This window comes from Cetorhinus maximus, chromosome 1, assembly GCF_964194155.1.
Source record: "Cetorhinus maximus chromosome 1, sCetMax3.hap1.1, whole genome shotgun sequence".
Classification (NCBI taxonomy): domain Eukaryota; kingdom Metazoa; phylum Chordata; class Chondrichthyes; order Lamniformes; family Cetorhinidae; genus Cetorhinus; species Cetorhinus maximus.
Genome location: NC_135879.1, coordinates 189,002,385 through 189,028,653, shown reverse-complemented (window position 1 = coordinate 189,028,653; position 26,269 = coordinate 189,002,385). Strand labels below are relative to the sequence as shown.

Below are 26,269 nucleotides of genomic sequence, written 5' to 3'. Positions count from 1 at the left end.
GCAGGTTGAGAAGTTTGCTAATCTCTGGAGAAAAAGATAGATGATGATAACTATTTGTTTTGAAGTAATCCATATAGATAATCATAAAAATGAAATAACTTGTTTCAAGTTCCAACTTTTACTTTGCAGCCACTGCTTTGGGTATGTGGTAACTTGACTCAGTAGCAGCACTCTTGCTGCCAGGAGGTCACGTGTTGAATCCAGGAATTTGAGTCCACCACCCGGGTTGACACTTCAGTGCGGTACTAAAGAAGTGTTCTATTGTCAAAGGTGCTACCTTTGGGTGGATACAAAAGATCCCGTGGCACACTTGGCAGAAGAATAAGGGAGTTATTCTGGTATCCTGGCTAACATTTATCCCTCAATCAGCAATGCCAGATAAAACATATTAATTCACAGCTTATCTCATTGCTGTTTGTGGAACCGTGATTGGCTGCTGCACTTGTATATACAACAACAATGTATGCACTTCAAAAGCAATTTATTAACTGCAGGATCTTGAGGATGTGAAGGGTAAATACAAACTCTTTTTCTAATAAAAAGAAAATGCTGGGAATACTCAGCAAGCTTGGCAGCACCTGAGGGGAGAGAAACAGAGTTCACAAGCTGAATTTTCCCACAGATTCAGCAAGGCCTATTGAGTATTTCCAGCATTTTCTGTTTCTATTTCAGATTTCCAGCAACCGCAATATTTTTGTTTTACAGAAGTTTTTTTCAATGTTTTACTTATTAGGTGAAGTCTTCACAATTACTATCATACCAAAGTACACTTTTCATTCTAATTGCTCACATTAGAGAGCCCTTCCCCCTCATTGCACCACAATTACAACATTAAAAAACCCAGTTCAAAATGGCAGGCAGACCTCATGAGCAAGACCACTTAGTATCATTAATAGATAAGAGTGACACAAGATTCAAATGTGTAATAATTGAAATAGCACAAGTTTTTGACCAGGTTGTTTGAAAATAAAAATACAGTATATTTTGTTTAAAGCTTGCTGACCTTTGTAAACTGGTGTTTTGTGTAGTGAAATGTTTTATGCAGTGTATTTTATGATGCACTTTATAACTAGTTTTCTTATCATAGAGTCATAGTCATAGAGGTCTACAGCACAGAAAAAGGCCCTTTAACCCATCGAGTCTGTGCCGGTCAAACAAGTACCTAACTATTCGAATCCCATTTTCCACCACTAGGCCCATAGCCTTGTATGCCATGGCATCGCAAGTGCACATCCAAACACTTCTTAAATGTTATGACGGTTTCTGCCTCGTCCACCCTTTCAGGCAGTGAGTTCAAGATTTCCACCACCCTCTGGGTGAAAAAATTCTTCCTCACAGGCACTAGCAGTCCTCCAGAATCTCAACCAAACCAAGATTCTTTACCTGAGTGACTAGATTGCATGCGCTGGCAGGCGAGTCAATCATTTTATCTTCAATTGGGAAATCTATGTGAAGGGCTATGACTCCGTGCCTTTATCTTGTGCCGGAACCAAGGTTTCCCGTCTGAATGACACGAACACTGCTCATCATAACAAGCAGCCATAGACAAGGGGACATTCTTGGGAGTTAATTTACAATAGTGAACATTAAGGACAAGTGATTAACACCCGTGCCCAGGCTGTGCACATCCTGTAAAATGAATTTAAAAGAATGTGTGATTCCATCAAAGAACTCTACTGAATTGGTTAAACATGATTTCTCTTTTACAAAACCATGAGGAGAATTTTCTGTTTGGTTGGGCGGGAGCGGGAGCGGATGTGTGCCCACCGAACTGAAAATCTGAATGATGCTGTGATGTCGGGACGCATGCCCGGTGTCACCGTGCGTCATTTTACACCTCGGTGAGCGGGCCCCGCCCCCACTTGCTGAGCCGAAGATTCTGCCCCATGTTGACTTTGCCTGATTGCCTTGAATTTTTCTAAGTGCCCTGCTATAACATCTTTAATAGTAGCTTCCACATTTTTCCCTCTGTCAGATGTTAGGCTAACTTGCTTGTATTTTCCTGCTTTCTGTCCCCTTCCCTTTCTGAATAAAGGAATTACATTTGCTATTTTCCAATCTGGAACCTTCCCAGAATCTAGGGAATTTTGGAAAATTAAAAGCAACGCGTCAACTTTCTTCACTAGCCACTTATTTTAAGACCCTAGGATGAAGTCCATCAGGACCCAGGGAATTGTCAGCCCACAGCTCTAACAATTTACTCAGTGCCACTTCCCTAGTGATTGTAATTTTCTTGAGTTCCTCCCTCCCTTCCAAATCCTGATTTACACCAATTTCTGGGATGTTACTTGTCTTCTCTGGTGAAGACCAATGCAAAATACCTGTTCAGTTCATCTGCCATCCTCTTATTCATTTTTAATTTCCCAAAATCACGCTCTATAGGACCAATGCTCACTTTGTTAACTCTTTTCTTATTTAATCCAAAAGTAAACCAGGTAATTACAGGCCAGTGAGCCTGACGTCATTAGTAGGTAAATTATTGGAAGGTGTTCTGAGAGATCGGATATATAATTATTTGGACAGCCAAGGGCTGATTAAGGATAGTCAGCATGGCTTTGTGCGTGGTAGGTCGTGTTTAACGAACCTTGTAGAGTTTTTCGAGGAGGTTACCAAGAAAGTAGATGAAGGAAAGGCTGTGGATGTTGTCTACATGGACTTTAGTAAGGCCTTTGACAAGGTCCCACATGGGAGGTTAGTTCAGAAGGTTCAAACACTTGGAATCCATGGAGAGGTTGTAAACTGGATTCGAAATTGGCTGTGTGGGAGAAGACAGAGAGTGGTAGTGGATGATTGCTTCTCAGACTGGAGGTCTGTGACTAGTGGTGTGCCTCAGGGATCTGTACTGGGACCATTGTTGTTTGTTGTCTATATCAATGATTTGGATGATAATGTGGTGAATTGGATCAGCAAGTTTGCTGATGACACTAAGATTGGAGGCATTGTGGACAGCGAGGAAGGCTTTCAAAGCTTGCAGAGAGATCTGGACCAACTGGAAAAATGGGCCAGAAAATGGCAGATGGAATTTAATGCGGAAAAGTGTGAGGTGTTACATTTTGGAAGGTCAAACCAAGGTAGGACACACACAGTAAATAGTAGGGCACTGAGGAGTGCAGAGGAACAAAGGGATCTGGGAGTTCAGGTACATAATTCCCTGAAAGTGGCGTCACAGATAGACAAGGTTGTAAAGAAAGCTTTTGGCATACTGGCCTTCATAAATCAAAGTATTGAGTATAGGAGTTGGGATGTTATGGTGAGGTTGTATAAGACATTGGTGAGGCCAACTTTGGAGTATTGTGTGCAGTTCTGGTTGCCTAACTACAGGGAGGATATCAGTAAGATTGAGAGAGTGCAGAGAAGATTTACTAGGATGTTGCCGGGTCTTAAGGAGTTGAGTTACAGGGAAAGATTAAACAGGTTAGGACTTTATTCCTTGGAGCGTAGAAGAATGAGGGGAGATTTGATAGAAGTTTACAAAATTGTGGGGGGTATAGACAGAGTAAATGCGAGTAGGCTCTTTCCACTTAGATTAGGAGAGATAAACACGAGAGGACATGGCTTTAGGGTGAAAGGGGAAAGGTTTAGGGGGAACATTAGGGGGAACTTCTTCACTCAGAGAGTGGTGAGTGTGTGGAACGAGCTACCATCTGACATGGTAAATGCGGGCTCACTCTTAAGTTTTAAGAATAAATTAGATAGATACATGGATGGGAGAGGTCTGGAGGGTTATGGACTAGGTGCAGGTCAATGGGACTAGCGGAATAATATTTCGGCACAGACTAGAAGGGCCGAATGGCCTGTTTTCTGTGCTGTAGTGTTCTATGGTTCTAATTATCAATAGAAACTCTTACTATCCATCTTTATATTTCTAGCAAGCATTCTCTTGTACTCTAATTTTTTCCTCCTTATTAATCTTTTTGTCATTCTTTGCTGTTCTTTATTATCTGCCCAATCTTCAGACTTGCCACGCATTTTTGTGCAATTATATACTTTCTCTTTAAGTTTGATACTGTCTTTAACTTTTTTTAACCACGGATGATGGGTTCTCCCCTTGAAAATTTTCTTTCTCATTGGGATGTATCTATTCTGTGTATTCTGAAATAACACTTACCATGTCTACCACTGCATCTTCTATTGATCTATCCCTTAACCTTGTTTGCCAGTTCACTTTAGCTAGCTTTGCTTTCATGCCCCTCATAATTGCCCTTAAGTTTAAAATCCAAGTCTTGGACCTACTCTTCTCCCCCTCAAACTGAATGTAAAATTCAATCATATTATGATTGCTGTTACCTAGGGGTGCCTTCACTATGGGGTTATCAATTAATCCTACCTTGTTGCACAACACCAGATCTAGTTTAGCCTGCTCTCTGGTCGGCTCCAGAACATGCTGTTCTAAGAAACTATCCCAAAAACATTCTATGAACTCCTCATGTAGACTACCTGTACCCATCTGATTTTTCCAGTCTGTATGTAGATTAAAATCCCCCATCATGATCACCATAACTTTCTGAACAAGCTCCCATTATTTCTTCCTTTATACTCTATCCTACTATTTAGTTACAATGAGGGAGCCTGTACACCACTCCCACAATTGTCTTCTTGCCTTTATCATTTCTCATCTCAACCCAAACCGTTTCTACATCCTGGTTTCTGAACTTGAGTCATTCCTCTCTAATGTGCTAACACTATCATTAATTAACAGAGGCACCCCTCCACCATTTCCTAACTTACTGTCCTTCCTAAATGTCACATATCCTTCAATATTCAGGTCCCAGTCTATGTCACCCAGCGATGGTAATGCCATTGAATGTCAAGGGACAATGGTTAGATTCTCTCTTGTTAGAGATGGTCATTGCCTGGTACTTGTTACTTACCTGGTATGAATGTTACTTGCCACTTGTCAGCCCAAGCCTGGATATTGTCAGGTCTTGCTGCATTTGGACATAGATTGCTTCAGGCAGCTGCAGATTGAATTCTTCATTTTGTTGAATACACATTCTAATGAGTAATGATAATATATGTTTTCCTATTTCACAACAGTAGCTGCACATTGTGAGTCATTCTGTGTTCAATACTTTGGCCTCAATTTTAACACAACTTGGCTGCTCTACCCACTTTAGAATTGTACCCTTTATTTTATATTGCCTCTCCTCGTTCTTCCTACCAAAATGAATCACCTCACACCTCTCTGCATTAAATTTTATCTGCCGCTTGTCTGTCCATTCCACAAACCTGTGTATGAGCTCTTGGAGTTTATCATTATCCTCTTCACAAGTCACAATCTTTCCAAGGTTTGTGTCATCTGAAACTTTTGAAATTGTGCCCCGACACTGAATTCTAGGTCATTGATATACATATCAATGAAAGCATCAGTCCTACACCGACCCCTGGGAAACTCCACCATATTATCTTCCACCAGGCCAAAAAACAACCATTCACCTCTAGTCTGTTTCCTGTCATTCAACCATCTTTGTATCCATGCTGTTACTGGCCCTTTTATTCCATGAGCCCTAACTTGCTGTTATGCTGAACTTTATCAAATGCCTTTTGGAAGTCCATGTACACCACATCAACCGCACTATCCTCATCTACCCTCTCTGTTACCTAATCAAAAAACTCAAGCGAGATAGTTAAATATGATTTGTCCTTAACCAATCTGTGCTGGCTTTCCTTAATTCACCAGCTTTTGTTCAAGTGTCTGTTAAATGTGTTTTGAATTATTGGCCAGGATTTTCTGGTCGTTGGGCAGGCTCAGCGGAGGCGGGCGGGAGTGGCCGCGAAACAGCCCGCTGCCCTCGATCGGTCCCAACCATGATTTCATGCTGGTTGGCCAATTAATGGCCAACCTGTGTGAAACGCGTGCTGCAGTGCTCAGCGCTGCTGGGGTGGGGGGGAAAGTGCGTGCGCGGAGGAGGGCGAGAGTGGAAGTTCGCGCATGCGTGCAGTAAAAACTCCCTGAGGCACAGCGATGTCCTATCATGTGACTCTGACGCATGAACAGGGACATGTTAGAAAGTAGTTTGAAAATTTTTTTTTTTTTAATCACTGATCGAAACCCCATCCCACCCGTGGATGAGGTTTATCAAAAAATCCAAAGGCCACAAGGTTGGCTGGGCAGCAAAAAATTTCTTTTAATTATGGGCAGCATTTTGTCCCTGTCAGGGGGGTTGTGCGGGTGCAGGCACAGGCAAGCGGATTTCCGATCGGGGCTAATTAAGGCCCGCCCAGTATGAACTCCGCCCGGAAGCGCTGTGCGCTCCCTGTGCGGGCGGGGGGGAGATTCCCTGAACCGGGAGTGCGCTCTTTCGTGCATGTGTGCGAAAGAACGCATAGATCTCGCTGACGCGTAGTGCTGCCTCCGGGAGCTCGGCCCAAGTTTGAAAACTTTATTAAAGGGCGAAAAAAACATTCCTGACCTGTCCCCTCATGTGACACTGTTACATGAGCAGGGACATGTGACACTGTTACATGAGCAGGGACATGTGACACTGTTACATGAGCAGGGACATGTGACACTGTTACATGAGCAGGGACATGTGACACTGTTACATGAGCAGGGACATGTCAATTTCTTTTATTTAAAAATTTTATACACATTTTAAATCCCTCGTGAAACCTCATCCTGCCCACGGGTGAGGCTTCATGTTTTTTCTGAAGGCCACCTGGGCTCTTCGCCTGCCTGCCAACATTAAGGTTGGATGAGCAGGTCAATTAATTGGTTTAATTACTTTTTTAAAGGCCTTAATTAAGTCTGCACGTCCGCCGACCTGAAAATCTAAATGAAGCGCGGTGACGTCGGGACGCACGCCTGACGTCACCACATGTCATTTTATGTGTCAGCGAGTGGGCCCCGCCCCCCGCTTGCTGACAGGAAAATGCTGCCCTATGACTTTAATAGCCATAATAGGCCACTTAATTGTTGGCTACCGACTCCCACGCGCATCCGCCGACTGAAATATCGCGCGTCGTTTCACGCTCGTTCAGGTTGGCGCAAGTCTGCCCGACAAGCGAAATATTCTGTCCATTATTTCTGAAAGTTTCCCACCATCGAAGTGAAACTAACTGGCCTGTGGTTGCTGTGTTTATATTTACACCCTTTTTTGAACAAGGGTGAAACATTTGCAATTCTCCAGTTCTCTGGCACCACCCCTGAGTTTTTGGAAGATTATGGCAATGCCTCTGCAACTTCCACCCTTACTTCTATCAGTATCTTGAATGCATCTCCCCTGGTCCTGCTGATTTATCAACTTGAAGTACAGTAAGCCTTTCTAATACCTCCTCTTTCCCAATTTTTAGCCCTTCTAGTGTCTTAGCTACCTCATCTTTCACCAAGACTTAGGCAGCATCTTCTTCCTTGGTAAAGACAGACGCAAAATACTCATTGGGCAGAATTTTCTGCCTTCCGGGCGGGCGGGCCCAGCCCAATCTCCGGAGGGCAGGGAGCCGATCCCTGTCGGAGAAGCGGGCCCTGCAGCCATTTTATGTGGGCGGTCCAATTAAGGTCAACCCAGCGTGACGTCCGGTGGGAAGCGCTATGCGCTTCTTGTGCGGACAGGGGAGGATTCCCCAAAAGTGAGAATGCGCTCTTTCGCGCATGCGCACAAAGAGCGCACATCTCCCTGAGGCTAAGTGCTGCCTCAGGGAGATCACTGACAGTTCTAAAAACATTAAAAATAGAAAAAAAAATCCTTAACGTGTCCCCCTCATGCGACAATGTCACATAAGATGGGACATGTTCATAATTTACACTAAAACTTTATTAAACTTTTTAAATCCCTACATGAAACCTCATCCCGTCGGTGGATGAGGTTTCATGTTTTTTCTATTCTCCACCGGGGCTCCTGGCCTGCCTGCCAACCTTAAGGTTGGATAGGCAGGTCCTTTAATTGTTTTAATGATCCTGTCAATGGCCTCAGCTGATTTCGCTGTGCCCCCGCCTTCCTGAAAATTTAAATGGGGCGCGATGACACCCCACGTCATTTTACGCGTCGGTGAGTGGGCCCCGCCCCCTGCCCGTTGACGGCAAAATTCAGCCCATTTAGTGTGTCAGTCGCCTACCTTCATGTGTAAACCCTGTTTTAGGTCCCTAATCAGCCCCACTCCTCTTTTTACCACTCTTTTACTATTTCTATGCCTATAGAAGACTTTTGGATTCTCTTTTATGCTTGCTGCTAGTATCTTCTCATACTCTCTCGTTGTTTCTCTTATTTGTTTCTTCATTTCCCTTCTGAGCATTCTATATTCAGCCTGGTTCACAATTATATTATTCACCTGACATCTGTCATATGCACCCATTTTCATTTTCATCTTACACACTCCTCATCCAGGGAGCTCTGGGTTTGTTTGCAATGCCTGTCTCCTATGTGGGCATGTAGCTGGACTGTACATAAACAATCTCCTTTTTAAAGACAGCCGATTGTTCTGATAGTTTTGCCTGCCAGTCTTTGATTCCAGTTTTACTGGACCAGATCTGCTCTCACCCAAATATAGTCGGTCCTCCACCAATAAATTAGTTTTGCTCTAGATTGCACCTTGTCCTTTTCCATAGCCAACCTAAACCTAAAGATATTATGATCACTGTCCCCTCAATGTTCTTCTAGGCCTGAATTTTACGCTTGGTGTGGGCACCAAGTCAGCAGGCCTGGAAGCGGACGTGAAATGTGCTTCGGCCCGCGATCAGCCATCGAATGCAATTTCATGCTGTCTGGCCAATTAACGGCATGAAACACGCACCGAGAAAACCTCAGCACTGCTGAGGGGGCGGTGGGAAGAGGGCAGGCACCGACAAAAGTGGGGGCGCAAGTGGGCACTTCTGGTGAGCTCCCTGAAGGCAGACAGCTGCTGTGGAGCTGTACAGATTAAATGACAAGAAAAAAATACACCAAACTGTGTCTATGCAGCACATTCAAGCACCTGACAGAACTCAAAAAACATCAATCCGCAGATATCATTTTTTATTATATTTCACCCCCGACATGTCATCCCACCCTTGGATGAGGTTTCGTTAAAAACAGGCTGCCCACCTGCCCACTTTGCCCATGCAACGAGCATGGAATTGCAAGGACAATGTAAAATCGTGGACAATAGGGTTTTGAATGGCCTTAATTGGTCCTTTAATTGTTGGCGGGCGCAACTCCGACTCCTGCGCCCGCCCTCCGACCTCAATATTGCTCGCATGCTCAATGACGTCAGGAAACATGCTCGACATAATTTTGCGCAATTTCACGTGCGTTGCCCAATCAGCGTAAGACTGTGGCCCGACTGATATTTGATCCACTTGACCCACCTAGAACCAGATCCAGCAATGGCTCCTACCTTGTTGGACTAGAAACATATTGATGTAGGAAATGCTATGAACACACCCTAGAATTACTACTATCCCAGCCTATATTAGGATAATTGAGGTCCCCTATTAAAACTATTCTATAATTCTTGTACCTCTCTGTACTTCTCTTGCAAATTTGTCCCTCTATATCTTGCCCACTAAATGGTGGCCTGTAGAATATACCCAGCAGTGTGATAGTACCTCTATTGTTTCTGAGCTCTAACCAAATAGATTCTGCCCTTGACCCCTCTGGGGCATCCTCTCTCTCTAGCACTGTAATGTTCACCTTAAACTATACTGATACCCCTCCTCCTTTATGTCATTTCTTATCTTTCCTGAACACCTTGTATCCAGGAATATTCAATACCCATTTCTGCCCTTTTTTTTTAGCCAGGACTCCGTTATTGCCACAACATCACGGGCAGGAGTTTTACCTTGTTGGGTGGGCTCGAGGGCCGGGCCTGGGAGCGGTCATGAAATCGACCGCTGCCCACGATCGGGCCCCGACCGTGATTGGCCAGCCAGCATGAATCACGTGCTGCAACGCTGAGCGCTGCGGGGGTGGGGGCGGGAGGAGGGCGAGTGTGGAAGTTTGCGCATACATGCGGGTGCACGCTCTGAAAGCTCACTGAAGGCACGGAACTGCATCAGGGAGCTGAAAATTTTTAAAAACATAAATAAAGAATTTAAAAATGTTAAAAACATATCCCCTCATGGTAATCTGTCACTTGAGCAGGGACATGTTATAAATGACATTTCAACATTTTAATTTTATTTTTAATTCCTGTTGGAAACCTCACACTGTCCGTGGATGAGGTTTCATGAAAAATCCAAAGGCCACCTGGCCGATTCGTGAGGTTGGACGGGCAGCAAAAAATTGCATTTAATTGTTACTTTGATGGCCTTAATAGGCCTGTTAATTGTCACTCCTGTGCACGCCCGCCAACCAAAATATCACGTGAGTACATGATGATGTCAGGATGCTTGCCCAACATCATCGTGCGTCATTTTACACTCGAGCGTGTCAGGCACATGCCTGCACGCTGAGCGAAACATTCTGGCCTATATTTCCATGTGGCAATCTGCACCCTAGGAGGTGACAAATCAGAAATGCTGCCACCAGAAACAGACAAGTACCTCTTGAATAATTTTAAAAAGGGCTTTGGCAACATCTTATGAAACCCTTGTAGCAACAAACCTGTGGTGGAATTTTACGGCCCGCCTGAGAGTGGGTTGGCAGATGGGCCATAAGATTGGCTGCTATGTTGATGGTGCCATGCCTGCCATCTGCCCGCCTCCTCTGGTATTTTACCAGAAGCAGGGGAAACGTCAGGCTGTTTACCTGCCTTTGGGTCATTTGAGCCCCTTCAGTGACCAATTAATGGTCGCTAAAGAGCCTCTTCCCGCCACTGTTGATATATTGTGGTCTAAGAGAGGCGTCCCTCCCGTTGTGGCACCCTGTGCCCAACAGAGGACCCATCCCCCAAGGTAATCCATCCCCCTCCCAGTATATTCCACCCCTCCAACAGCCCTGCTGAAATTGGTCCTCCATCCTCCTCACCGGGGCCTGTCAGCCTAGCTCCCACAAAACCCCATCATTTAACCCCCATCAAAAAGTTGCAAAGGAGGTATTAATTTTAATTTCAAACACAATGCTGTAATGAATTTGTTTATCACCGTAACTGACCAATCAACGTGCTTTTTGTATAAGGTTTACTAACTCGATAAGTCCTAAAAGGAGCTTAGTAGAGCTGGTATAATGATGCTGCTGCCATGTGAGACCCTTTTGATGCTTTTGGCAGTAACCTCAATGGGTGCTCAAGCCTCAGAGGACCCAGCTGAGTTCTTCATTACTTTGGCTGCTGCTGAGGTAGTCTTGCCCCGCTGTCTTTCTGGCAGTGTTTTTGAGACATATGATAAGGCACGATGCAAATATAAGTTCATAGAATCCAAATCAGCAGAAACTACGAAAAGCAAATTGTGACTGGCAAATTTACTGGAATTCTTTGAGGAAATAACGGAGTTGGTGATTATGACACTTAATGATTCTCGGAATCGTCCTGGTTCAGGAAGAAACCCATGGGATTCAGGAAGGAGTGATAAACTGGATTACTAATTGGGTGCCTAATGGGAAACAGAAGGTAGCTATCAATGGCAACAATTCTAATGTAGCAGCTGCGACCTTAAGAATTTACAGTGGAACAGGAGTCGGCCATTCAACCTGTTGAGTCTATTCCGATCTGTCTTGGACCTTTGCTGTTAATAATAGTAATTTACTTATTTATCTTTATGAAAGTACTTTTAGTGTTGAGTACATTTTAAAAATATGTAATACTTACATTTATTGTATCTGGATTTAACCACTTGAATGCAGAAACATTATAAAGTGTGATTCTCTTCATCATTGTAAATTCAATACTTCTATGAAAATAATATACAGGCCTCTTCAAAAAGTTGTACATTGCGAACTAACTTGCCTCTCTCATTTATCACACGAAAATGAGTATATCATTATGCTGAAGTGCTGAGACTAATCAAGGATGGTAACCATAGGAACAGGCTGTTTTCAGTTGAATATAATTGGCTATTTCATCTGTGACATGTTCCTCTTCTTACATTTCTCAGCTGATGGATAGTGGCTTGTGATAGATAGAAGGAAATCTTCTCTGTATGTTGAACCATTTTGTTGGGCTAATAAATAAAACATATGTAAACATTTTGTAACCATAAAAGAGACAGTAAAAGTGGGAAATATGATCTAAAATGAGAAAGTGTTGCAAATGCATGGTGCATCTGGTAGCTTAATATTGAGCCGATATCAAATTTCCCACCCCCAATGACAATTGCAGAATATTATTTTATTCTATAAATACATTTTGTATCTCATTTTCTATAAAGAAATTATTAAAATTGACATATTCTCTAGTCTACAAATTGCATTGGCCCTAGTATTTCATTAAGGGTATCTAACATAATTTCCTGTTGAATATGCTTTAGGAAATTATTGAAATCGCATATAGGACAATTTTTCTTCATTCACGGGATGTGGGATCACTGGCTGGGCCAGCATTTATTGCCCATCCCTAATTGCCCTTGAGTAAGTGGTGGTGAGCTGCCTTTTTGAACCGATACAGTCCATGTGATGTAGGTACATCCACAGTGCTGTTAGGAAGGGAGTTCCAAGATTTTCACCCAGTGACAGTGAAGGAACGGCGATATATTTCCAAGCCAGGATGGGGAGCGGCTTGGAGGGGAACTTCCAGATGGTGGTGTTCCCATGATACTGTTGCCCTTGTCCTTCTAGATGGTAGTAGTTGTGGGTTTGGAAGGTGCTGTGTAAGGAGCCTTGGTGAGTTTCTGCAGTGCATCTTGTAGATGGCACACACTGCTGCCACTATGCGTCGGTGATGGAGGGAGCGAATTTTTGTGGATGTGGTGCCAATCAAGCGGGCTGCTTTGTCCTAGATGGTTTCAAGTTTCTTGAGTGTTGTTGGAGCTACACTCATCCAGGCAAGTGGGGAGTATTCCATCACACTCCTGACTTGTGCCTTGTAGATTGTGGACAGGCTTTTGAGAGTAAGGAGGTAAGTTACTCGCTGCAGGATTCCTAGCCTCTTACCTGCTATTGTAGCCACAGTATTTATATGGCTAGTCCAATTCAGTTTCTGGTCAATGGTAACCCCCAGGATGTTGATAGTGGGGGACTCAGCGATGGTAATGCCATTGAATATCAAGGGACGATGGTTAGATTCTCTCGTGTTGGAGATGGTCATTGCCTAGCACTTGTGTGGCGCAAATGATAACCCAAGCCTGGGTTTTGTCCAGGTCTTGCTGCATTTGGACCTGGATTACTTCAGTATCTGAGGAGTTGCGAATGATGCTGAGCATTGTGCAATCATCAGCGAACATCCCCACTTCTGACTTTATGATGGAAGGAAGGTCATTGCTGAAGCAGCTGAAGATGGCTGGGCCGAGGACGCCACCCTGAGGAACACTTGTAGTGATGCCCTTGAGCTGAGATAACTGATGTCCAACAACCACAGCCATCTTCCTTTGTGCTAGGCATGACTAGAACCAGCAAAGAGTTTCCCCCCTGATTCCCATTGACTCCAGTTTTGCTAGGGCTCCTTGATGCCACATTCGGCCAAATGCGGTCTTGATGTTAAGTCAGTCAACTTGCCTCATCTCTGGAGTTCAGCTCTTTTGCCCATGTTTGAACCGAAGCTGTAATGAGGTCAGGAGCTGAGTGGCCCTGTCCGAACCCAAACTGAACATCAGTGAGCAGGTTATTGCTAAGCAAGTGCCGCTTGATAGCACTGTTGATGACCCCTTCCATCGCTTTACTGATGATCGAGAGTGGGCTGATGGGACAGTAATTGGCCAGGTTGGATTTGTCCTGCTTTTTGTGCACAGGACATACCTGGGCAATTTTCCACATTGCCAGGTAGATTCCAGTGTTGTAGCTGTACTGGAACAGCTTGGCTAGGGGCATAGCAAGTTCTGGAGCACAAGTCTTCGGTATTATTGCCGGAATATTGTCAGGGCCCATAGCCTTTGCAGCATCCAGTGTCTTGAGCTGTTTCTTGATATCAGATGGAGTGAATTAAATTGGCTGAAGGCTGGCATCTGTGATGCTGGGGACCTCCGGAGGAGGCCGAGATGGATCATCCACTCGGCATTTCTGGCTGAAGATTGCTGCGAATGCTTCAGCCTTATCTTTTTCACTGATGTGCTGGGCTCCCCCATCATTGAGGATGGGGATATTTGCGGAGCGTCCTCCTCCAGTGAGTTGTTTAATTGTCCACCACCATTCACGACTGGGTGTGGCAGGACTGCAGAGCTTAGATTTGATCTGTTGGTTGTGGGATCGCTTAGCTCTGTCTATCACTTGTTGCTTATGCTATTTGGCACTCAAGTAGTCCTGTGTTATAGCTTCACCAGGCTGACACCGCTTTTTTAGGTATGCCTGATGCTGCTCCTGGCATACCCTCTTGCACTCTTCATTGAAGTAGGGTTGATCCCCTGGCTTGATGGTAATGGTAGAGTGGGGGATATGCTGAGCCATGAGGTTACAGATTGTGGTCGAGTACAATTCTGCTGCTGTCGATAGCTCACGGTTGCCCAGTCTTGAGTTGCTAGATCTGTTTGAAATCTATCCCATTTAGCACAGTGGTAGTGCCAAACAACACGCTGGAGGGTATTCTCAATGTGAAGGCAGGACTTTGTCTCCACAATGACTGTACAGTGGTCACTCCTACAGATACTGTCATGGACAGATGCATCTGCGGCAGGCAGGTTGTTGAGAATGGAGTTAAGTGTGCTTTTCCCTCTTGTTGGTTCCCTCACCACCTGCCGCAGACCCAGTCTAGCAGCTATGTCCTTTAGGACCTGACCAGCTTGGTCAGTAGTGGTGCTATCGAGCCACTCTTGGTGATGGACATTGAAGTCTCCCACCCAGAGTACCTTGCCACCCTCAGTGCTTCCTGAAAGTGGTGTCCATGGAGGAGTACTGATTTATCAGTTGTGGGTGGGCAGTACGGGGGGGAGACTTCATGGGTTCCGGAGTCGATGTTGTTGACTCCCAGGGCAACTCCCTCCCGACTGTATACCACTGTGCCACCAGCTCTGCTGGGTCTGTCCTGCCTGTGGGACAGGACATACCCAGGGATGGTGTCTGGGACATTGTCTGTAAGGTATGATTCCGTGAGTATGACTATGTCAGGCTGTTGCTTGACCATTCTGCGAGACAGCTTTCCCAATTTTGGCACAAGCCCCCAGATGTTAGGAAGGACTTTGGAGGGTCGACAGGACTGAGTTTGCCATTGTCGTTTCCAGTGCCTAGGTCGTTGCCAGGTGATCCATCTGGTTTCATTCCTTTGAGACTTTTTCATGGTTTGATACAATTGAGTGTCTTGCTAAGCCATTTCAGAGGGTGTTTAAGAGTCCACCACATTGCTGTGGGTCTAAGTCATATGTAGGCCAGACCAGGTAATGACAGCAAATGGGTTTTTCATGGTCATCATTAGACTTTTTATTCCAGATTTTTATTGAATTCAAATTTCAGCATCTGCTGTGGTGGGATTTAAACCCAGAGCATTACCCTGGGTCTCTGGATTACTAGTCCAGCGACAATACCACTACACGACTGCCTCCTCATTACTATGAATATAGTGATGTTTACAGATATAAAGTAAACTGGTCAAAGTAAAATATTATAAACTCAATAAATATGTCAGAAAATAGCTCCTGTAATAGAAGTGTTCCTGTGGTTTGGCTTCAAGTTGAAATATAAACACTGCATTAGTAAATCATTATAAAATGCCATGACCATTGTGGTTTCTAACGTTTTCCATTACAGCCCTATTACAGCCAATTTACCAATAAAAATATTCTTCATTCCTATAAAATAGGTGTCTCGCCATTTAAATTTACCATCAAAAGGACATTACAATTGATCGATTGTTCCTTTCAGGATTATTGGGTGTATCTATGCAATGTCTTGACTCATGACATCATTATGTAGGATGATCCATCTGGAAAGAGGATGCTTAGTCCAATCACAAACTTCAAAATGTGTGAAGTATTTTTTATTAACACTGGATATCAATAAGGATCTATTTTTAGCAGTTAATTTTTCTAAAAGTTTTTATTTTAATTATAGATGGTACGAGGGAGGAAGGTTGAGAAGCATGATTATGTTCAAGATCAGCAGCCATTATGTGCCAACTATCACTCAGTTGGTTGCACTCTTGCCTCTGAGTCAGAAGGTTGTGGGTTCAAGTCCCTCTTTAGGTACTTGAATCCAAAAATCAAGGCTAACATCCCAGTGCAGTACAGCGGGAGTGCTGCAATATTGGAGGTGTTGTTATTCAGATCAGACATTGAACTGATGCACCATCTTCCCTCTCACATGGACATAAAAGTTTTCAAAGAGCTAGGGAGTTCTCCCTGGTGTCCCGACCAATATTTATCCCTCAATCAACATTACAAAAACAGGTTATCTGGTCCATTACTGCATTATTCTTTATGGGAGCATGCTGAGCGCAAATGGGCTAGCGTACTTTCTACATTACAACAGTGGCTGCACTTCAAAAGCACTTCATTGTGAAATGTTTTGGGATTTCCTGAGGTCGTGAAGGCCGCTACATAAAACCAAGTGTTTCTTTCTTTTACTTCTAATTACTTTTGTATTGTTTGACCTTGTGTTGCAGGTTTCAGAAACTGAGAAGAGCGATGACCGTGACCGTGTGGAAGCACCTCAGCACTGTTGTCGAAGTCCAACACCAGGCAGTAGTGTAATGAAATTCAGGAGCAGGTCCCAAGGTAGGCAGTATAATTAATGCTGTTGTCAAAATCCTGCTAACCATGTTTTTCTTTTAGTCCATATATTCCTCAATGGTTTTCCAAAAAGAAGACACATTTCAAACAAAATATCAGAGAAACATAGAAGAGCACAAAGCAAATCAAAAGCCAAACTGGTTTCCGTAGAAATAAAATGTTCGTTTGGAACCATCTGAGGTTTCTGAGGTAGTGGATTTGATTCTTGCCATTGCCGCCTGGATGCTGCATTGTCTAGCCAGAGAATTGAAAGGAAAGTCTGGTGTGGAGTTTTGCATTCCCTCCTGCAGACCCTACTTGATTTTACTTACATTAATTTCAGTGGAAAAAAAAAATCAACTGGGTTCTGTTCTGGTGTGTGCTCTCCCAGTCAGATTTTCTTTCCTGCGCTCATCAGTGTGGACATAAATTCACACAGCATGTGATTTATCCTTAAGTGACTCGATTCTGAGGAAATTAAATCTGAAGGAAAGAAGAAAAATTTTACCTACTTTTTTTGATATATTATAGCAAACTATGATATTGTTGATTTGAGGGTCATATGGACTAGAAACGTCAACTCTGTTTCTCGCTCCACAGATGCTTTCAGACCTGCTGAGTTTTTCCAGCATTTTCTGTTTTTGTTTCAAAAATACTTCTTTGGCAATAAATGCTCTGGGATGTCCTGAGGTCATGAAAGATCACAGAATCACACAGTGCAGAAGAGGCCCTTCGGCCCATCGAGTCTGCACCGACACGTGAGAAACACCTGACCTACCTACCTAATCCCATTTACCAGCACTTGGCCCATAGCCTTGAATGTTATGACATGCCAAGTGCTCATCCAGGTACTTCTTAAAGGATGTGAGGCAACCCGCCTCCACCACCCTCCCAGGCAGCGCATTCCAGACCGTCACCACCCTCTGGGTAAAAAGGTTTTCCTCACATCCCCCCAAAACCTCACCTTAAACTTATGTCCCCTCGTGACTGACCCTTCAACTAAGGGGAACAGCTGCTCCCTATCCACCTTGCCCATGCCCCTCATAATCTTGCGCACCTCGATCAGGTCGCCCCTCAGTCTTCTCTGCTCCAATGAAAACAACCCAAGTCTATCCAACCTCTCTTCATAACTCTCTTCATCCCAAGCAACATCCTGGTGAATCTCCTCTGCACCCCCTCCAGTGCAATCACATCCTTCCTATAATGTGGCGACCAGAACTGCACACAGTACTCCAGCTGTGGCCTCACCAAGGTTCTATACAACTCCAACATGACCTCCCTACTTTTGTAATCTATGCCTCGATTGATAAAGGCAAGTGTCCCATATGTCTTTCTTACCACCCCACTAACATGCCCCTCAGCCTTCAGAAATCTATGGACACACACGCCAAGGTCCCTTTGTTCTTCAGAACTTCCTAGTGTCATGCCGTTCATTGAATACTTCCTTGTCAAGTTACTCCTTCCAAAGTGTATCACCTCACACCTTTTCAGGGTTAAATTCCATCTGCCACTTATCTGTCCATTTGACCATCCCGTCTATATCTTCCTGTAGCCCAAGACACTCAACCTCACTATTAACCACCCAGCCCATCTTTGTGTCATCTGCAAACTTACTAATCCTACCCCCCACATAGTCATCAATGTCGTTTATATAAATAATAGGGGACCCAGCACAAATCCCTGTGGTACGCCACTGGACACTGGCTTCCAGTCACTAAAGCATCCTCCTGTCATCACCCTCTGTCTCCTACAACTAAGCCAATTTTGAATCCACCTTATCAAATTACCCTCATCCCATGTGCATTTGCCTTCTTTATAAGTCTCCCATATGGGAACTTGTCAAAGGCTTTGCTGAAATCCATATAGACTACATCAACTGCACTACACTCATCTACACACCTGGTCACCTCCTCAAAAAATTCAATCAAATTTGTTAGGCATGACCTCCCTCTGACAAAGCCATGCTGACTATCTCTGATCAAACCTTGCCTTTCCAAGTGGAGTTAGATTCTCTCCTTCAGAATTTTCTCCAATAGTTTCTCTACCACTGACATGAGACTCACTGGTCTGTAGCACCCTGGCTTATCTCTACAACCCTTCTTAAATAGCGGAACCACATTAGCTGTTCTCCAGTCCTCTGGCACCTCCCCCGTGGCCAGAGAAGAATTAAAAATTTGGGTCAGGGCCACTGCGATCTCCTCCCTTGCCTCCCTCAGCAGTCTGGGACACAAATCATCCGGACCTGGAGATTTGTCCATTTTTAAGCCTGCCAACACCTCCAATACCTTGTCACTCCCTATATCAATTTGCTTAAGAACCTCGCAGTCTCTCTCCCCGAGTAATCCTCATTCTCTTGGGTGAAGATGGATGTGAAGTATTCATTCAACACTCTAGCGATGTCCTCTGGCTCCACCCATAGATTGCCCCCTTGGTCCCTTATGGGCCCTACTCTTTCCCTGGTTATCCTCTTCCCATTGATATACTTATAGAATATCTTGGGATTTTCCCTACTTTTACCAGCCAGGGCTTTCTCATATCCTCTCTTTGCTCTCCTAATTGCTTTCTTAAACTCCTCCCTGCACTTTCCGTACTCCATTAATGCCTCCACTGATTTGCTTCCCTTGTACCTGCTAAAAGCCTCTCTTTTCCTTCTCATCGTAACCTGAATATCTCTGAAAGATGTTGTATAATGAAAGTTTTTTCTTTATATTAGCCAAATCCTAAGGCATTTGTGTTGAATTTGGTAAAATCAGCCTGAGTTTAGACTTGCCAATGCACTGTTACTTATGCTAATGCTGGTTTGAGGACATCAGTTGAAGATAGGCTCAGATTCTGTTGATGCCCTCCACTGTCAAATAGCCTTGCAACACTCAGTGTCAAGGCTAACATTTTAGTTAAAGTACAAGAAAGCACCCAGCACGGAACTGTACTCCACACAGGGTCTTTTTTAGGGCAGGGGAAAAGAGAAAATTGGGAAAAAATAGAGTTATGACCTCTTCTAGTATACCTCAAATTGTACATGTAACCGAATGCTAAAAAATGTCTATTCCAATGTGTGTTCATGCAATTTTATAAAAGAAAGTTGCCTCAAACACATGATATTACCACCACCTGGAAGTTCCCCTCCAAGCCACTCACCATCCAGACTTGGAAATATATCGCCGTTCCTTCACTGTTGCTGGGTCAAAATCCTGGAACTCCCTCCCTAACAGCACTGTGGGTGTACCTACACCACATGGACTGCAGCGGTTCATGAAGGCAGCTCACCACCACCTTCTCAAGGGAAATTAGGGAAGCCCACATTCCATGAATGGATAATTTTAAAAATCTTCCTCTATACAAGTGACTGAGGATTAATTTCCTGGCTAAGAACTGGCATTGAAATATATGTACAGGCTAACATTTTGCTTGGCACGAGCTTTAGAGATGTCTAATGGAGGAAATCCTAATGCTTATTTCAAATTCAGCTACAGACTAGAAGAGTATGATAATTATAATAATTCTCACCTCAGCCCATGACACCCTGGTTCACATGTCATTCTGTTCTGGTGATTGTATCTGCAACAACACTCAAGAAGCTCACACCATCCAGGACAAAGCAGCCCACTTGATTGGCACCCCATCCACAAACTTTCACTCCCTCCACAACCGACAAACAGTGGCAGCTGTGTGTACCATCTACAAAATGCACAGCAAGAATCACCAAGGTTCCTTAGACAGCACCTTTCAAATACACGACCACTACCATCTAGAAGGACAAGGGCTGCAGATGGATGGGAACACCACCACCTGGAAGTTTCCCTCCAAGTCACTCACCATCCTGACTTGGAAATATATCACCGTTCCTTCACTGTCGCTGGGTCAAAATCCTGGAACCCCTTCCCTAACAGCACTGTGGGTGTACCTACACCACATGGACTGCAGCGGTTCAAGAAGGCAGCTTACCACCACCTTCTCAAGGGCAACTAGGGATGGGCAATAAATGCTGGCCTAGGCAATGACGCCCAAATCCCATGAATGAATAAAAAAAGAATTTTCCCAGGGCATACAGTGGAAGAAATCTGAATTAAAACTGAGTTAATTTATCTGAAACTTCATCATGTGATACAATGTCACAACAGATTGGCTTGTATAAATTCATCATTTCCTAATGTGTAATATTTATTAACAGTAAAGAAAAGCCTATTTAAGAAATGTGTAAATTGAGTCACTTGTTCTGTTTTGTCAGCATCTGCTTTGAGAACAAGTGCTGAACAGTATTCATATTTGGTTTATTGTTGGATCCATTCCTGAATGTTGGAATTTTTCCTAGTTGGAATTATTCTGGATTGCAGGTTGGTTGTCTGGTCTAAAGTTGTTCTTTGAAAGTTAAGAGATCCCTCACAGACTAGCAGAGTTGGGCTGACATTGCCTGAAATTGTAAACTGTGAAGCAGCAATGTTTTAACTGCATTATTGCACCTGCCCCGACATATAACCTTTCTTGTCAGGAATGCATTGTATGAATTCAGGCATGGAACTGCATAAATGAATGGCCGACAAATTGTAGGGGTCAAACCCAAATGCCCGACATATACTCTTAATGAGCAAACTTCCCAGTGAAAACGTGTACAATTTCCCCTCTGATTCCCACTTCTGCTTCCTTTGACAGGCGGAGGGAGCCGCTTGGAATCTGTTGGTGAAGATGATGAGCTAATTGTGGAAAATGGTGAAGCAAGTTGTGACATGGCAGAAAAGCCAGCACGAGGAGGCCGCAAACATTCCCTTCCCCAACAGCTGGATGCAGTTGGTATCAGACAGGTGTGTGTGTGTGCCCAGCTCTTTTCTATATCTAGCTGAGCCATCAGGTATGCTACAGCTAAGATGGTAACAATTTTACCAAATGGTTTTTCTCCAGACCTTCTGAATTTGAATGCATGAGCGGTAACTTGGTCAGAATAGCAAATTACTCATTAATTCACAGAACATCACCAAATATTTGCTTAGCAGTAAAGGTAACTTGCTTTGATGCCTTTGTCATCATTATTTAGGAACCTTTGAGGATAGCAGGGGAGGGTTCGTTCGGAGAAGCTTTCCTGAGATACTCCATTCTGCCAACAGTATATCTTTTGAGGCGAATGGTTCGGTTTGCAATGCAATTTTCAGTGTGAATAACTTCTGTCCTTCTGGAGGATGAGACCATAATTTTATCCACTTCTATTTTCATTCCCTCCTTTTTATATTCAAACCCACAACCAAAGTTTTGGCCTCGTCTGATTGGGGTAGTCAGGCTCTCAGTCTTGGGATCATACTTGTTTAGTTTCAGAGTGAACACACTCTTGCTGTTTCTTTCCTTAAAGACTCAGCTGAGATTGGCAAACTTATCCTTTAAGGCTGACTTAAGGGTTAATTTTATGGTTCATGGCTACATATTGAGAATTCCATTCTGGAGACCGGTATGATTTTCCAATGGTTAATTTTAATGGATAGAAAATCATATGGAACATGCTGATCTCAATGCAAAAACTACTGATCTATGCTCCCATTGCATGTAGGACCATGCCAGAAGCACTTCTGTGTAAAATTTATCCTTCCAGGTCATTCTGCAGTTGGGAGTCCAACACTCTAATATGTGGTTGTATTTTACGTGCCCCTGATGGGTGTGATTTGTGCAGGGGGCATGTAAAATAGGGCGGGTGCCCAACCACCCCCGCCCTCCTGCCCACCCCAGAGCTCACCCCCATAAATACAGGGGTTGGGCAGGCGCCAAAATCGACAGCCCGCCCACCATATTCAAATAAGTAATCAAGGGTCAGTTAGGCTTGTTATCAAGCCAGTTGACCCTGATAATATGCTGCCCACGCCATAAAATGTTTTGCGTAGGCATGAGTGGGCAGCCAGATTTTTTTAATAGGGCAGGAAGGAAGTGGGGGTGTTTGCTCTTAGGGGCTGCCTTTTGCCGATCGGAGGAGTGGCCCCCCTATGAGTGAACCTCCCCTTCCTTCCTACCCATAAGCAGCCTTAAACCCAACCCTCCCCCCAACCCTGCCCTACTCCCTGACTTACCCAAACCCTCTCAGACTTACCTACTCTCCATGGATCCATGGGCCTTCTTCCTTCTTCCCCTGCAGCCCTGGCAGCTGCCACTGATGCACTCTTGGCGCTGCTGGGACTGATGGAGTTGCCGACCAGTCAGATTGGCTGGCAGCTCCAGAGGACGGGTCTTCCTCCCCAGTGAGGGGTGGAAATCGCACTTGGCCCTCATTTAGCTGCGGGGCGGGTCAGTGTGGAGCATGTCAGCTGCACGCCAACTTTGCCTGCGGCGGGGGTTGTTGGTGGGGTGGCAAGCCGTCCACTCCCCATACCCCGTATTATTCAGCCCATAGTGTGCACTGCATCTTGATAAAGTGAGTTACTAGCCCTCCAGAAATCTCAGTTATAGGATGATTTGTAAACTGTTGAGTGAGATATTATGTCCACAACATACCTTCTTGTTCTTTATACATCATTTTCAGGAGTATCAAATAGTTAAAAAGTCAGCGCGTTCCTTAAGCACAGTTCAAGTGGAATCACCATGGCGACTAGCCCAGCCTTCAATCATCTCTAACATTGTTTTAATGAAAGGACAAGGAAAGGTAAGCGTCTACTCCGTTAAGGGCTACTTGGACTTCTCTCATTTTTCTCCTGTATAGTTTAGGAGCGTAGGAACATAGGAGCAGGAGTAGGCCATTCGACCTGTCAAGTCTGCTCTGCCATTCAAACAGACCATGGCTGATCATTAACCTCTCTATGCCATTTTTCCCCACTATCCCCATATCTCTTGATATCATTAGTGTTCAGAAATCTATTGATTTCTGTCTTGAACATGCTCAATGATTGAGCTTCCACAGCCCTCTGGGGTAGAGAATTGCTAAGATTCACCCCCCTCTGAGCGGAGAAATTCCTCCTCATCTCAGTCTTAAATGGCCTGCCCCTTATTCTGAGACTGCGTCCCCTGGTTCTAGACTCACCAGCCAGGGGAAACATCCTATCTACATCCACCCTGTCACGCCTCATAAGAGTTTTGTAAGTTTCAATGAGATCACCTCTCATTCTTTGAAACTCTAGAGAACACAAGCCAAGTTTCCTCAATCTTTCCTCATAAGACAATCCGGCCATCCCAGTTGATGTGCTGTATGTTCTGCCTTATTGGGCTGTGCCTAATGCCAATGCCTGCGCAAGCAGAGTAAATTAATTTAATCTAGCCCCAGGAAACTGAGACAACTTGTGGTCCATGGTGCTAACCCAACTAAGATCAGCTAATTCAACATAGATCAATGATTGAATGTGGACATTTTCTCATATGCATATCTCACTAAACCATCAATGGTTTTTCATGTAAGAAACCTTAATTTAGGCTTCCAGTATATCAAGGTGATCCCCAAGAGACAGATGAAAAATTTGGAGAGTAAATAAACTCTTCACATAATATTGATTCTATAAGAAATTAAGGAATAGCAGAAAGCCATTCAGCCCACCAAGTCTGTTCCCTACTGTGTATAAGTTGTAATGTAGATTCATGCACCTAAAGTACTAAGGACACCAAAATTAAACCTACAGAAAAGTAGGGAGATGGGAGGTTGCAGGACTATAAAAGACTGCAGTCACTAGGTGGATAAAAAAATCTCTGAAGTTACTCTTAGTTCCTAAAAGGTAGCCTCCAGAATTCAGCTTTACAACCAATAACTATAACTCTCACTGGATGCATTCCTTAAGTAACTAAGCAGTGCATGAACAAAGTATTCCATTTGTACTGGAATAGTACTGGATTGGGTATAAGGATAGATACAGATAAGAAAATCACGGGCAGAACTTTCAGCCCCAGAGGGGACGAAAAAATGACAGTAACAGATTGGATGCCCACTATCCTCCATTGATGTCAATGGAATGTTAAGTTGGGCAGGGTGTATAATGAAGGATTGATCTGCTACTGCACATCTGACCATGATTTCTTCATCTGAACCTCGCCTGTTGCTAAAAATTCATGTGCTCTTATGCTGATATATATTGCCAGAGCAACACCAGGGGAAAGAATTTGAAACTTTGCTGTAGCATTATCTGTACCAGTAATATCAGGTCAATGTTTGCAAATTTTCTTGGTTTGAGAATTTACATCCACTACCAGTCAGTGGCACAACTGTAATCTGGGAAGAGCAATTTTATCTATCTCACAGCCACCAGGCAAATTAATACAGTTTATGACTCAATTCTTTAAAACTAATGAGAAACTTGGGTGATATGAATGTAGGTTTATAACCTTCAGTCTACCACTGAAGAGCTGGAAATATTTCTGATTTCTGAAGAAATTAATTGAAAACATCATTAACAATCAGCTAGACCTCCACTCTGTGAATCCACCACTCTGTGGTACAAAGCATTTCCTCTAGTCTTGCTAATTTTGTATGGTGTATTCTTGACTTCTCAAAACCCCGTGCCAGCTTAAATTACCCACCTACATTCACATCATCCAAGTTTCTCGTCAGTTTTAAAGAATTGAGTCATAAGCTGTAATAATTTGTCTGGTGGCTGTGAGATAGATAAAAATACTCTTCCCAGATTACAGTTGTGCCACTGAGCTAGCTGACTGGTAGTGGATGTAAATTCTCAAACCACGACAATTTGAAAACAGTGACCTGATAATACTGGTACAGATAATGCTACAGCAAAGTTTCGATTTCTTTCCCCTGGTGTTGCTCTGGCAATATATATCAGCGTAAGAGCACATGACTTTTTAGCAACAGGAGAGGTTCAGTAAAAACATCCCCATTAAATACAGTGTGTTACATATGGTAGAGATGAAAGGAAATCCTGGGAATCCAAAATAAAAACTAAATGTGCTGGAAGAATGGGGTTGAGAAACTTATCAGCCATGATTGAATGGCGGAGCAGACTCGATGGGCCGAATGGCCTAATTTCTGCTCCTATGTCTTATGGTCTTATGGTCTAAGAAGTCAGCACCTGAAAGAGAAAAACAGCATTCTGAAGCAGAGTTCCACCAGAAATATTAGTTAAGCTGTGTGTATATTTGCAGCATTTCATTTTTGAAATATGTGTAGTTTAATCTTTAAGATTGACAGTTGGCCGTGTTTCCAGTGAGAGGGGATATCTTCAACATTTTAGAAACTTTGTGATTTCTCCTTTCTACTCCTAATCTTTTCACGAGTTTTGACCTTCCGTTTTAGTTTCTCAAAAATTTCTTTTAAAAACTTTGTTAATTGGAAATGCTGCCTCCCTGGGTGTATTCTACCTGGGCAGAAGAAAGGAACTGCTGAAGAGTTTCTGAGAGAACTTCAAAAGTTAATCAGAATAAGTGTTGAGATTGTGGCAAGATTAATTATTTCATTTTAACTGTATTTTCCAGGGACTTGGTTTCAGCATAGTTGGTGGCCAGGATTCTGCCCGAGGGCGAATGGGAATATTTGTCAAAACTATTTTTCCAAATGGAGCAGCTGCTGCCGATGGGAGACTGAAGGAAGGTCTGAAATTTGATTCTTTGAGCCTCACTGATTAATTTATTGGATTAGAGCAATGCAATTTTACAAGGACCGATTGTCATTGATTATTTTAAATTTCAGCAAAGTACAAGCAATTGCCAAAGTTTAATTGACCTTGC

General features: G+C 43.6%; 1 protein-coding gene and 1 long non-coding RNA gene across 7 annotated transcripts in view; one reads left to right on the top strand and one right to left on the bottom strand.

The window, feature by feature from the left end:
- Positions 1-26,269, bottom strand: part of LOC144686088 (uncharacterized) — a 185,036-nt gene that overhangs the window by 5,995 nt on the left and 152,772 nt on the right. The window lies entirely within an intron of this gene.
- Positions 1-26,269, top strand: part of pdzd2 (PDZ domain containing 2) — a 631,303-nt gene that overhangs the window by 478,897 nt on the left and 126,137 nt on the right. For all 6 annotated transcript variants that reach the window (XM_078551140.1, XM_078551149.1, XM_078551169.1 and 3 more), the window contains 4 exons: positions 16,534-16,645; positions 21,290-21,438; positions 23,133-23,252; positions 26,018-26,132. In XM_078551140.1, coding sequence (XP_078407266.1) covers positions 16,534-16,645; positions 21,290-21,438; positions 23,133-23,252; positions 26,018-26,132 — 496 coding nt within the window. The remainder of the gene's footprint in view (positions 1-16,533; positions 16,646-21,289; positions 21,439-23,132; positions 23,253-26,017; positions 26,133-26,269) is intronic.